This window comes from Electrona antarctica (assembly GCF_951216825.1).
Source record: "Electrona antarctica genome assembly, chromosome: 3".
NCBI lineage: Eukaryota > Metazoa > Chordata > Actinopteri > Myctophiformes > Myctophidae > Electrona > Electrona antarctica.
This window is the reverse complement of record NC_136808.1, coordinates 12,811,712-12,824,968: the sequence shown is the minus strand read 5'-3', so window position 1 is coordinate 12,824,968 and position 13,257 is coordinate 12,811,712. Positions and strand designations below refer to the sequence as shown.

The 13,257-nt window shown below is 45.3% G+C and overlaps 1 protein-coding gene across 1 annotated transcript in view; it reads right to left on the bottom strand.

The window, feature by feature from the left end:
* Positions 1-13,257, bottom strand: part of hipk3b (homeodomain interacting protein kinase 3b) — a 307,389-nt gene that overhangs the window by 231,303 nt on the left and 62,829 nt on the right. Inside the window, exons 7-14 of the mRNA XM_079497589.1 lie at positions 12,563-12,728; positions 6,288-6,411; positions 5,271-5,371; positions 4,231-4,361; positions 3,035-3,202; positions 1,786-2,115; positions 1,506-1,652; positions 465-727 (exon numbers count right to left, since the gene is read on the bottom strand). Coding sequence (XP_079353715.1) covers positions 465-727; positions 1,506-1,652; positions 1,786-2,115; positions 3,035-3,202; positions 4,231-4,361; positions 5,271-5,371; positions 6,288-6,411; positions 12,563-12,728 — 1,430 coding nt within the window. The remainder of the gene's footprint in view (positions 1-464; positions 728-1,505; positions 1,653-1,785; positions 2,116-3,034; positions 3,203-4,230; positions 4,362-5,270; positions 5,372-6,287; positions 6,412-12,562; positions 12,729-13,257) is intronic.

Sequence of the window (13,257 nt, the reverse complement as noted above, 5' to 3'; positions counted from 1 at the left end):
GACCTGTGGGGGAGGGGCAGACAGCATGCAGTGGTGACTGGATCTCAGAGCTGGTGCAACCTACTAATATATGCCCTCCTCTGCCCCGAGGCCCAAAAGAACTGCTTCAGGGGGCACTTTAGAACCCATGAATATTATCAACCCATGTCAGAAATGCAAGTCACTGAGTCAGGCATATACGATAATAATTATTAAAGCAATTTGTAATTAATAAATAAATCAAAGGAGGCTAAAGTTAGCAGGACTAAAAGTGGGACTAATGCTCAACTTGTTAACTTGTTCACTAGTTCCTTTTCTGTCCTGTTGACTAAGAATCCTTCGCCACCAGACAACAACGCTGATAGAAGCAAATGTCACTGTAGCGTAGCTATGTCGCTGAGGTTACATGAATACAAACAATCAGATGATATATTATATGGTCAGACCTATAGCCCAGTGTGTGTGTGGGACATTCCAGTGCTTACCTGTGGTACCTAGCATCTCACTGGCCATTGGGTAGTAGTTGTTGCCGTTTTGCACCCTCATCGGGGGCACCACCATGGTGCGCACCATTGGCTTACAGGGCTCAGTTTCCGGGGGAACACAAGCCACGCGTGGCTCACAGTTCTGGTTGCCGTCTGCGACATAGCGGTGCTCTGCGAAGCGGTCACCGCCGTGGCCCGAGGCGTCGGAAGCGGGCGAGCCGTCCACCGTGTCGCAACCGCTCTCCTGCTCGTCGTCCGACATGCTGCGACAGAGCCAAGCGTGATCAGGGAAGGAAGACACAGACACATGCTTTTAATTAGAAAACCTTAAGAGTGTGACCATGCCTGGAATTATAGGGTTGTTTTTGCTGTATAATGTGATTGAGGTTCTTAATCACAAATACAAGTTGTTGTTGGAATATTCAGCAGGTTTCAAAATTCTCATTTAGAGCCAACATTCTAAGTAAAAAAAAGTCAAAGAAAAGTATCCATTTACCAGTTATGGGACAAATATTATGTCAGAGTACAAATTATGCATGATCAATTGTGCAGCCATAACTGTGACGACAGGAGGAAATGTTTATGAAGCTTATCTGTCAGCTAAGAGTTTGTTTTGCCTGAGGCCAGCTTATATGATGTTGGATTGGATTGCAGCATATTTGTGCTATGGGGCGCCTATAGCTGAGAGGGTAGGGAGGCCGTCTAGGACCCGGTCTGTGTGCCCCTAACTGCTCACAGAGCACTGTACTAATAGTGCTCAGTGCTCCGAATAATTAGTAGCACAGCACTAATTATTTATTTCATTTTCAGTACTATAAGGAGTGGGGACCAAAACCAGGTCTCCGCCAGGTCAGGTAGGTTATTGTTGGCCATAAATGTTTGGCATTCAGTTATTAATAGAGGTGAGTGGAATCTGTGGAGCAAAGATTAGAGTTAAAAACGTTCGCTCTGAAAGAATATATTCAAAGATTTGCGCCGCATTTTCACGATTTACAAGCTACGAGCTTGTAACGTACATGTTGGGGCGTGGGTGTTACGTACCTGTTGGGGCGTTTGCAAGGCGAGGCGCTGGACTGGGCCGAGGTGGAGGAGCTGCTGCTCAGCGTGCTGTCAGGGCTGCTGAGGGAACACACCCTCTCCATGCTCACCGTGCTCTGACACGCATCACACTCTGCACTGCCCTTACACCTGGGGGAGAGAGAGAGAGAGAGAGAGAGAGCATCGTCAAGTCAAAGTCCTCAGTCTGCACTGTCCTTACACCTGCACAAGGAAAAAGTGTCTCTGCTGGTGGGTGGGTGTGTGTGGGTGGGTGGGTACTCACTCCCCAGAGTGTCTCTGTGCGCTGCTCTCGTCCTCGTCGCTGCTGATGCTGATGATGCTGACGGCCGGACTGGCCACCTCAGACATGATGACCTGCCGCTGCTGCTCCTGCGACACCGACAGCTCGGCGCCCACAGAGTCCTCCGGCCGCCCCGCCTCACAGCAGCGCTCCTCCTCCTCTGCTTCAGCAGCCCCCCCGCCAGCAGCACTGTGTCCTTCATCGGGGCATCGGGCCTCCTCCACATGCTTTGCCATATCAGCCATCTTTGGGGACTGGCATGCGGAAATTTGGATGTTGGTGTTGTTGTGGGAGAAGTTGCTGATGCCTCCCCTGCAAAAAGGAGATCGCAAAAATGTTTCCTGAAATGTAGTTAATTATTTTTCTCCCATGTCCGTATATATATATATATATATATATATATATACGTACCCCCCAGCTAGGGAAGGTTATTTGCTAGGTCTGTATATATACGGATCCCAACGTATACTCTGTGTATATAATGCGCAAATGCTAATGATACTAAAGTGTGTGTGTTGAGTGTGTGTTGATTCAATTGGTGTTACCAATGATACTAATTAAGGCTCTGTCTGTTCCATTTAGTGTGCAGTGGTTCTCAAACTTTTTAACTTATAAGTCTGAGAGTGTACATAATATGTTCTCTCAGAGTTACACACCCGTACGGGGCCATTTGGAACACACTCAAGGACACTTTGAGACCCACTGGTGTAGCAGAATGTTTCCAGCGAGCCAAGTAGCCAACATGCACAATAGCAGCACCCTGACTCTGTTTGACCAGAATGGAACAGAGCCTTCATTAGCATCATCGGTAACACCTGTGAAGGAAGTAGAGAAGAGTCCCAAGTTCTTTCCAAAAATGCCATGCATGCATATAGCCCATTGAAGACTATAAATAGTCATGATAACCACTATATACAGCTAAGTGGTCCAACCCAGGAAATACGTCATGCCACGGCGGCGAAGGGGCAAAGGGTGATTTATAATGGCAACCGGCCTAGTTGGGAACTAGGTTTAGATGTTTATGCAATGCCCATTGTGCTTTTTTTTTTTACTCGTAGTGCGTGTTGTCTCGGCACCCAGTGTGGTGCCCACTACCGTAGGACCAATATGGAGATAGGGGGAGCCCTGATGTCATCATGGTGTTTTGTGACCACTTTTGTTTGTGTCCTTTCCCGGCTCGCGGTTATGTAGAATAAATCATTTCAAATGCGTGCGTGTGACATCATCGTACCTGTTGAGACAGGGCCTGGTTCTCTTGTTAGCTGCGGGCTGCGGCCAAACCACATGTGCAATGCCTATGCTGATCGGCTGGTGGGCGGACATGGTCATTTGGTTCGTCAGCATGGGCGGCGGGTGGGCAATCATGGAGCTGTAATGGTTGCCATGGGGACGCACTTTCCTGCAACGAGAGAGCACAGTCATTGCGGGGCCAAAAGACTTGGCACCATTAGTGACATGACATACAGTTATAATGTGAGCTCACACTGTGACTCATCCGTCATTAACATGCAGTGGAGCACACACGCCACGCCATGCAACCTAAACCAGTGGTTCCCAAAGTGGGGTCCTTGAGAGAGTTCCAGGGGGTCCCCAGCTAAATTATAGTTAGGAACCAAATGGACCCTTATGGGACTGTAACTCAGAGATGTGTACACTCTCAGAGTTAAATTAACATTGATTTTACAATGTACATTGGGGTCCCAGAGATAGAAACGCCATTAAATAGGTGACCATAGCCATTGCTAGAGCCGTAAAAATCTTCTCTTATGGGAGTCCATGGCATATATTTTCAAATGGGGGTCCGCAGGCTAATGAGTACATTTTGGGGTCCTTCACATGAAAAAGTTTGGGAACCACTGACTTAAACCAGTCCACAGCAACAGCAACCACAAATATCAACACATCTTACAACATACTGGACAATAATAATGGCCAAGCCACACCAATGGGTCGAGACGCAACCAAACGTTTTTTGGCGTTCGTCGCAGCGGTGTGATAGATGGCGCATGGCGGCGCATGGCGTCGCATAGCCACCGAGTATGCTGCACTCTGGGAGAACAGAGGAGCTGAATTCTTTGTTTTGATTAGCCGTTCCATGATGCTGGTTTGAAGCACGGCTAGAAGGCCGTTTCAACCAATCAGATTGCTTCCTCGAAACGAAACGACCTCTTGTATAATATATATTCTTATAGTTTTTAACTCAAATATTTGCTTCTGAGGGGGGTCCCTGGAACAACATAAATTCAGATGGGAGTCGGCGGCCAATTTCATATATTTTTGGGGGTCTTTGACATAAAAATGTTTGAGAACAACTGACATAAAAACATGGGTTTTTCAGAAAACTGTCAGGATTTAGAAGGCATTTTGTAGAATGGTCCTCAGGTCTAAATGGGTTAAGGCACAGATGCATTCATGTGTAGGTCTTACCCCCAGTCTCCCAGTCTCTGTGGGCCCGCCACAGTGTCGGATGCTAGCGTGGTTGGAGGGGGTGGCACCGGTGGCACCTGCTGCCAGGCGGGTACCAATATCTGCTGGCCACGGTTGGCCCAGGCTGTGTGCTGCTGTGTGGGGGGAGGAGGGGCAAAGCAGTTAGCCACTATTTACCCTCAAGCTCCCCAGTCACCTCCTGTCAACCCCCGCACACAGTATGTGCCTCTCAGCCATGTTTGGGTATGGCTCTTCTCTCAAGTACAAATGTGACCAGATTTGACTGAGAGAGTTAGAGACCACAGAAGTGAACCTTTCAAGCCTGTTTTCTCAACTCGCTGTTTTCTGCAAGACATTACTCTATAAGCCATATCTCCAAAACTGGTGGGTCAAACAAACTGAACCAATATGTCAATTTGAAGCTATGATTCCCTGCTTTCATAAGACATGAAAAAACGAAAATTCAAAAAAAAATTCAATGGCAGTCCCTCAGTCAAATTTAGTCACAAATGGCAGTGCAGAAACGTACAGGTTTTTTGTTTGTTTTGTTTTTTTACATTTCCATTATAACGAGAATCACCCTGAAGGGGGAGGTATGTCAGTAAAAAAAAAAGCTACAAATATACAAAAATCTGCAATATCACAATGCAACACAAATAAAAGTGTGCAGAATTAATAATAATATAAGAGCTGGAGTCTGAGAGGGACCTTCTGAAGAGCAGTCTGGAAGAGGCTCAGGTAATAATAATGATGATAACAATAACAGTATAGAGCATAAAATAAGGCACGCGAAATTTAAAATGTTTTTTTTTAAATGAAGCATGTGCTAGATGCTACGTATCTGCCTCCTACATAAACATCTGCCTGTTGTCTGTCATAATGTTTTGTTTGTCCAAGACCAGGGACAACAATGGAAATAAAGTCGCTGACTTTATTTTTATCCTTTTATTAGTTTTTTATCCTTGACGTTTTTTTCCACGTCTATCGTGCGTTTTAATTTGAAAGATAACATTAAATAAATGAAATCTCGTGCAGCTTACCTGCGTGATGACTCCAGGTCTCATCTGTAGAGGTTGGATGGATGCTTGGGTGACCAGAGGCACAGCGGTCTCCATTCGAACCGAGTAGCCCGTTGGTTTAGCTGCGTTCGACAAGAAGGGACAAGACGACGAGGTTATTAACCTATTCAGGACGGGAATCCCTTTTGGTGTTTTAAAGCATACTTTTGGTGTTATACTTAAGCTATTGAAAAATAGCTAGAGTGGGGTCTGAGGGGAATTACATATAATTCTGGGGGTTCTTGACATGAAAAAGGTTGAGCACCACTGACATAGAAAAGAAAGTAAGGGCCGCACACTGGACTGAGCTCCAAAAAGCTTACGGTTTTATTTTCTCACCACAGGGGACATGACGTTTCGAGCCTCACGACTCTTCATTTGTCTGATAAAGAGCTTGAAACGTCATGTCCCCTGTGGTGAGAAAATAAAACCTTAAGCTTTTTGGAGCTCAGTCCAGTGTGCGGACCTTCTATTATTTACTTCAGCCCAGCACCTGGCTGGGCTGAAGAAACATAGAAACATAGGTTTTTCAGAAAACTGTTACGATTTAGAAGCCTTTTTTTTTTTTTTGAATCAGCCTCAGGCAGGTCTAAATGGGTTAATATCTAGAGATGATAATGAATTGCATTTTTATTGAATTGCATTTTTATAGCGCTTCTCCAAGTGCTCAAGGCGTTCATACATTGGGAGGTGAAGCGGCGAACAGTCGACGCCAGCATCCTCACTTCCCACATTCACACACCAATGGTGGCAAGCTCACACCGATCGACTCATTGGAGGCAATGTGGGGTTCAGTGTCTTGCCCAAGGACACTTCGACATGCAGGACAGGAGGAGCCGGGATTCGAACCGCCGACCCAGGGATCATTGGACGACCTGCTCTACCCCCTGTGATCGTCAATAAGAACAGACAGTTGCCCTCAAAATGACTTTTGAAGCCATATAATGAACAAGGAACAGGACAGCTGGAGGAGAGGACTTGGTTTGACGTTTCCTATACCTTGGATGGTCGGGGGACACAGGATGAGAGCCGGCTGAAATGGATCGTTGCACCCGAACTGACCACTTCCGGTCTGCAGTGAAATCCCAGGATGCATCACTGAGGGGGCTGAGGGGGCCATGACCTGAAAGAGAACAACAGAGACGATTGATTGATTGATTGATTGATTGATTATTTCCGTGTCCTGCACACAAAGTGCCCAACCCTCATGGGTTTATAAGACACTCATGGCAGTATTATCCATGTCTTAAGTACCAGGTCTTATGACTTAACTTAAGAACTGGAGGCGTGGTCAATGCTGTTTGGCCACTCAGAATAGCCAAATGGCATTGATCACGCCTCCAGGTCTTAAGTTAAGTAATAAGACCTGGTACTTAAGACACGCATAATACTGCCCACGGACTCACCTACACGGGCAAGGAGCGAGCGTTCCGATAAACTGTCCCGATATAGAGCGTCGGTCGTTGCGTTGCGACGTAGCCCGAAGCAATAAAAGTGTTTGGGGGCCTGAGTGAAACCTCGCTCAAATAGAGACTCTCTGGCAGTGTAGATGAGGTGGAATACATGGAATTACAGTCCAGTGTTATACAGAGTATACTCCGTCCTCTCTCCCAAACAAAAACTCCTTGAACAAAACATATCTCCATTTTTTCAGGATCATTCTAACTCAAGGACAGCCACACAAATAGAATACATCTTGTTGTAACAAATACTTCTCTCATGTCATCATATTTAGGGCAATAAAACAGAAAGCGGACCTCATTTTCACGTGAACTCACCAAGATCACATAACAAGCAGTATCTCTCTTCTTCTTGAGTGGCATTAAACCTGCCAGTCTCCAGTGATAATAGTAATGTTCCTGACCGTATTCGAGCGCAGAGAGATCGTTGTCTTTTGTTTATAATTATACTTCACATAAGATTCTGCAGTGTATCTGTCCGTTATGAGACAATACGTTTGCAATTTAGGTTTATGCCATGTGCCATTACACCATTTTCTTAGCCATCAATGGTAGCAATTTAGAGCCAGTAGGGGGCAGCCTCTGTGTCATTTTTGGCAGCAGGCTGTGTTTCTTTCAATCAAACTAAATCCCAGAGAGATAAATAAAGAATAATAAATAAAGCCTGATTTGTACTTGGTTGCACACATGTTGTCACACATTGAATATACCAAACAAGATCTACAAGCTCACAGGTTGTCACACATTGAATATACCAAACAAGATCTACAAGCTCATGTTGTGAGCTTGCTATTGTAAGTGTGCAACACGTAAGCGGCAGCGCTACTATATATAATTCAGACATAAGCATGAGCCTCTAGAGCCCATGTCTTACAACTCTGCTGCCCGTTTGTTTATAATCCCAATGAGTGAATAATGACAACTAGAGCACTGCTTCCAATGAGTGAATAATGACAACTAGAGCACTGCTTCCAATGAGTGAATAATGACAACTAGAGCACTGCTCCCAATGAGTGAATAATGACAACTAGAGCACTGCTTCCAATGAGTGAATAATGACAACTAGAGCACTGCTTCCAATGAGTGAATAATGACAACTAGAGCACTGCTTCCAATGAGTGAATAATGACAACTAGAGCACTGCTTCCAATGAGTGAATAATGACAACTAGAGCACTGCTTCCAATGAGTGAATAATGACAACTAGAGCACTGCTTCCAATGAGTGAATAATGACAACTAGAGCACTGCTCCCAATGAGTGAATAATGACAACTAGAGCACTGCTTCCAAGCCTTTTGGGCCGTGAGTGGATCAGGGCCCACTTGAAAATCTCCAATGCACTTATCACGGCCCGCCCATCTGAGCCGAGTGCATTTTCAGAGCATGTTTATTTCAAAGCACTCACGGCCCACCCATCTGAGCCCACATATCTGAGCCCACCCATCACGGCCAAGTGGGGCCCACCCATCTGAGCCCACCCATCAGAGCCCACCTATTACAGCCAAGTGGGGCCCACCCATCTGAGCCCACCCATCAGAGCCCACCTATTACAGCCAAGTGGGGCCCACCCATCTGAGCCCACCCATCAGAGCCCACCTATTACAGCCAAGTGGGGCCCACCCATCTGAGCCCACCCATCAGAGCCCACCTATTACAGCCAAGTGGGGCCCACCCATCTGAGCCCACCCATCAGAGCCTACCTATTACAGCCAAGTGGGGCCCACCCATCTGAGCCCACCCATATGAGCCCACCTATGACAGCCAAGTGGGGCCCACCCATCTGAGCCCACCTATCACGGCCAAGTGGGGCCACCCATCTGAGCACACCCATCTGGGCCCACTCATGACGGCCCACCCATCATGGCCAAGTGGGGCCCACCCATCTGAGCCCACTCATGACGGCCCACCCATCACGGCCAAGTGGGGCCCACGCATAACGGCCCTAACCTTATATACTTCCTGTTTATCGGTAATCGGTTATTTATCGTTTTATATGAATGTTTTTATATTGTTATAGTTATTATCAATACAATATTACTAGTGTTTTGCCAATTATTTGGGGGACCACTTTGAGGACAATGTCATAAAGAGCACTTATGTGCGGCTGCAATTCCAAACTGGTCCACGTAAAAAAGTGAAAGTACCCCCCCCCACTCCTATTTTTCTATACCGTTATGTACACATTTCCCCTTTTTTTCTAACTGTGTATATGATGATTTATTTTTTGCATAGAATTGTATATTTGTTTGTCTTTATATTTGTTTGTGATCCTGATGAATTGAAAATGGAGGACTCTGATGTACACAAGTCTTAGTGCTTTTTCTGGTTGTATCCTCTTTGGAGTTTTTGTATTGACCTGCCCTTCCCTTGAACTGCACCCATTCTACAAACTGTTAATACAAATTTCAATCAATCAATCAATCAATCAATCCTCACAGAGCACACGGTTTAACTTGGGAATGGCTGAACTGTAACCACCACATACAGTAGCTCCAGCCTCGTCTCCGGACCACACGTTATGCAACCTGTCTCTGCCTACACACTTATACACGCTTGCCTTGCACATGACGATAAACAAAGCACCCTTTCACAGGCTAATACTAAAAAAGTCCGAACATTCTCCAATTAAGTGTGCCTGAAGCGGGGTAAAGACTTAAAGTTTACCTACACACTGCTCCGTTCAAACGCAAGCGAGAGCTGACCAGCATGACACGTGGAAGAAGGCATGTGACCGGACATTCCTTCTCTAGAATGTTAACACGAATTATGATGTCTGCCTAATGTGAAAGCTTAAAGAAGTAACAGTTAGTGAATGTGGGCTACAGACAGTACGTATATGGGTGCTTAGAATTTGGGAAAGAGATGATGACTAGAGTACTTAGTGCTTTTGTTATTAGATGTTTCAAGCACACAAAGCATCACATTTGTTTGCTTCTACAGCATACTCTATCACGTGTAGTTGAAAACAGATGAACTGTGAATATTTCAAGGTGTTTTGCATTAGATCCACTCCACTGAAAACCAAGGGTTGGGTTGCTCTCCCACCCAGCAACAAGAGCGATTTGCACCGGTGCTGTGACCTCGTCAAAACATGACGCAAGGCGGGTTGCCATGACAACAGTAGCTTACAACAATGTGACGGGCGAGACGGCGTACGAATAATTCATGCAAGGTAATTGTCTACATGGACCAAGTGAGAAGCAGACAAACAGCGAGCACAATGTGCCTCATACCAGTTTGGACCAAGTGAGAAGCAGACGAACAGCAAGCACAATGTGCCTCATACCAGTTTGGGATTTCTTCAGCTACTAAAATCTAGAACAGTGGTTCCCAAACCTTTTCATGTCAATGACCCCCAAATTGACCTGAATTAGGCTACAGACTCCTATTTAATGGCATTTCTATCTCTGGGACCCCAATGTATATTGTAAAATCAAAGTTAATTTAAGTCTGAGGGTGTATACTCTGAGTTACACACTTAACTAATTCACCGCCACCAGGGGGCGCCAAAAGTCCCAGACCGCCACCATATATCTTTTATTTTATTTTAAATATTTTTATTGTTTAAAAAAAAAAAAGTCTAAAAAAAAAAAACTTAAAAAAAATGTGCAAACCCCCTATCACTCTCCCCACCCATACTGAAGACGACGCATGTCGTTGCTGTGACAGGAAAACATTGTATACGTCTATCCAATTAAGTTATTATTTATTTTTTTAAATAATTTTTATCCCATGATTTTGCAACCCATTTTTCACCCAGTGTCAATTACAGTATCTAATGCTACACTTCCTCTGCCAACCTGGGGGTGCAGCGGACTGACCTCAAGCTTCCTTCTATGCATGAGTCCAAGCTGCTTCTTTTCACCTGACAGGGGGGGGGGGGGGGGGGGGGGGGGTTCCCCTGTCAGACGTAGCACGTGGAAGGAACACCTTATTCCGACCAGTTCCTTTCCCCTCCATCAGGCGCCCCGGCTGGGCAGGGGGAGGTAGTTTAGAGACCAGGATTACCGCATGTGAGGGTACGGGGACACGGAGAGATCATGCAAACTCCACACAGAAAGGCCCTTTCGCCAACCCCACCTCGGGTATGGGCACTGATGACGCGGAGAGAGAACACACCCCCAGTGCCCACATCGTCCCCAGCAGGAATAGAACCCAGGACCTTCTAGCTGTGAGGCGACAGCGCTACCCACTGTGCCACCGTGACCCACCCCAATGAAGTTCTTTAGTTACACATGCTTGTTAATACTTTCCATTGGTTAAATGTTTGTCGAACTCCCAGACAGACTTCAACCTGATGGCCCTATTTTGGCCCAACAATTTTCAAAAATGTTCCACGAAATAGTGAATATGGCCAAACGACAAGCTCACAACATGGCATGGCGCATGGTGAGCTTGTAGGTTGACAGTTTTACCACAATTTGTAATGATATTTGCAATACATAAAAAGTTTAAATAATTATGCAGATGGTTTCTGCCCGACATGGACAATAACGGTTTTCAACCAGTGGTCCGGTGGACCACCGGTGGTCTCTGAGGGAATTCTAGGTGGTCCCCACATAAGGGTCCACTTGGTTATCAACTCTTCATCATTTAGCTGGGGACTCCCCAGCTAAATGATGGAGAGTTGATAACGAAATGGACCCTTATTAGATCTTTAACTATTGAGAGTGTAAAATGAAACCTTACAGGTCCATTTGGTTTCATTTTACACTTTCAAGAGTTAAATTATTGTTAAACATCTGCATTACTAGTTAATTTACAAGAAGTCTACACGATTAGAGAATGTAGAATAATTGTTATTTTGATCAACGTTTGGCTGTTGTGTACCAACATCAATACAGCATGGAATTGTGGACAAAGTCGTATCCAACGACGCACACAATATTTTACATTTTAGGTCTGAGAGGCTAAATCATTGTCATCAAATGGTGGTCCGTGGCTCAAATGCAGAATAAATAATGGACCTTGATATGAAAAGGGATGATAACCACTCTAATAAGAGTAAGACTAGTAGTGACACTAGGGATTAGTTTTTTTACGTCCGGATACCCCGTCCAGGACAGGCTTCAGACACTAGTGTTGTTTTTGGCAGCAAATTTAGATTTTAGTTTAGTTATAGTCTTTGGAATAAAACTTAATTTAGTTTTAGTCACATTTTAGTCATCTGAAATGTTTTAGTGTTAGTCTAGTTTTAGTCGACTAAATGTCATAAGATTTTAGTCGGCTAAATGTACAGTTGATTTAGTCGACTAAAATGTATTTTGGCGGGCCTTGATGCACTATTTGTAATGGCTGATTTTACACTTGCTGAAAATAGCCGATCTACAAGCTCACAACCCGTCACAACGCGCCACGCGTTGTGTGCTTGTAGATCTGCTATTTTCAGCATGCAAGCAACTGTAAAATGACTTGTGTCTTACTTATACTGGATCTTTTGTCCACTAGTCCCTTCCTAACATTTTAGTCTAGTTTTTATTTGTTGACGAAGTCTTACTTTTAGTCATCATAGCTTAGTTTTCATGTAGTTTCCATTTCGTTTTCGTCAGTGAAAAAGGATAGTCGACAAACATTTTGTGTCATAGTATTAGTCCTGTCAGACAAGCCTCCTCAGGAGACATGGCTCAGATCTGAAGCCATTTGATTTGGCGTTATAGGAACGCGTTGCGACCACATGCCGGTTGCGGGTTCGACCCCAGGCAGGGTTCGAACCCGCAACCTTCAGCACGAAAGGAATATTATGCTCTAACCACTACACTAGGGCGGCCCCAATGAGACCAGTGACAGACTAGTGCAAAAATAAATGACCCTTACTGGAGCGTGGATCCCGTTGATCTTGCTGAAGGGATGGTTAACCGAGATGGGGGCCGCGGCGGTGGTGGTCACGGGTCTGATGAACGGACCCTTGTTCCGGTTGGCCGGCTCGTACGCGCCGGGACGAGCCCGGCACGAATCCATGACGTGGAAACATGACTTGACACTGTGGGGGAGATCGTACAAGAGAGAGAGAGAGGGAAACATGACTTGACACTGTGGGGGAGATCGTAGAAGAGAGAGAGAGAAACATGACTTGACACTGTGGGGGAGATCGTAGAAGAGAGAGAGAGAAACATGACTTGACACTGTGGGGGAGATCGTACAAGAGAGAGAGAGAAACATGACTTGACACTGTGGGGGAGATCGTACAAGAGAGAGAGAGAAACATGACTTGACACTGTGGGGGAGATCGTACAAGAGAGAGAGAGAGAGAGGGAAACATGACTTGACACTGTGGGGGAGATCGTACAAGAGAGAGAGAGGGGGAAACATGACTTGACACTGTGGGGCAGATCGTACAAGAGAGAGAGAGGGGGAAACATGACTTGACACTGTGGGGGAGATCATAAAAGAGAGAGGGAGAAAAAAAGCTCAAGATCCTCGTGGAAAAAAAACACTCAGATTCTTTACTCAAGTAAAAAGTATCAATGCTGCAATATATAAGTACACCGTTACGGAATTCAAGAAGTAAA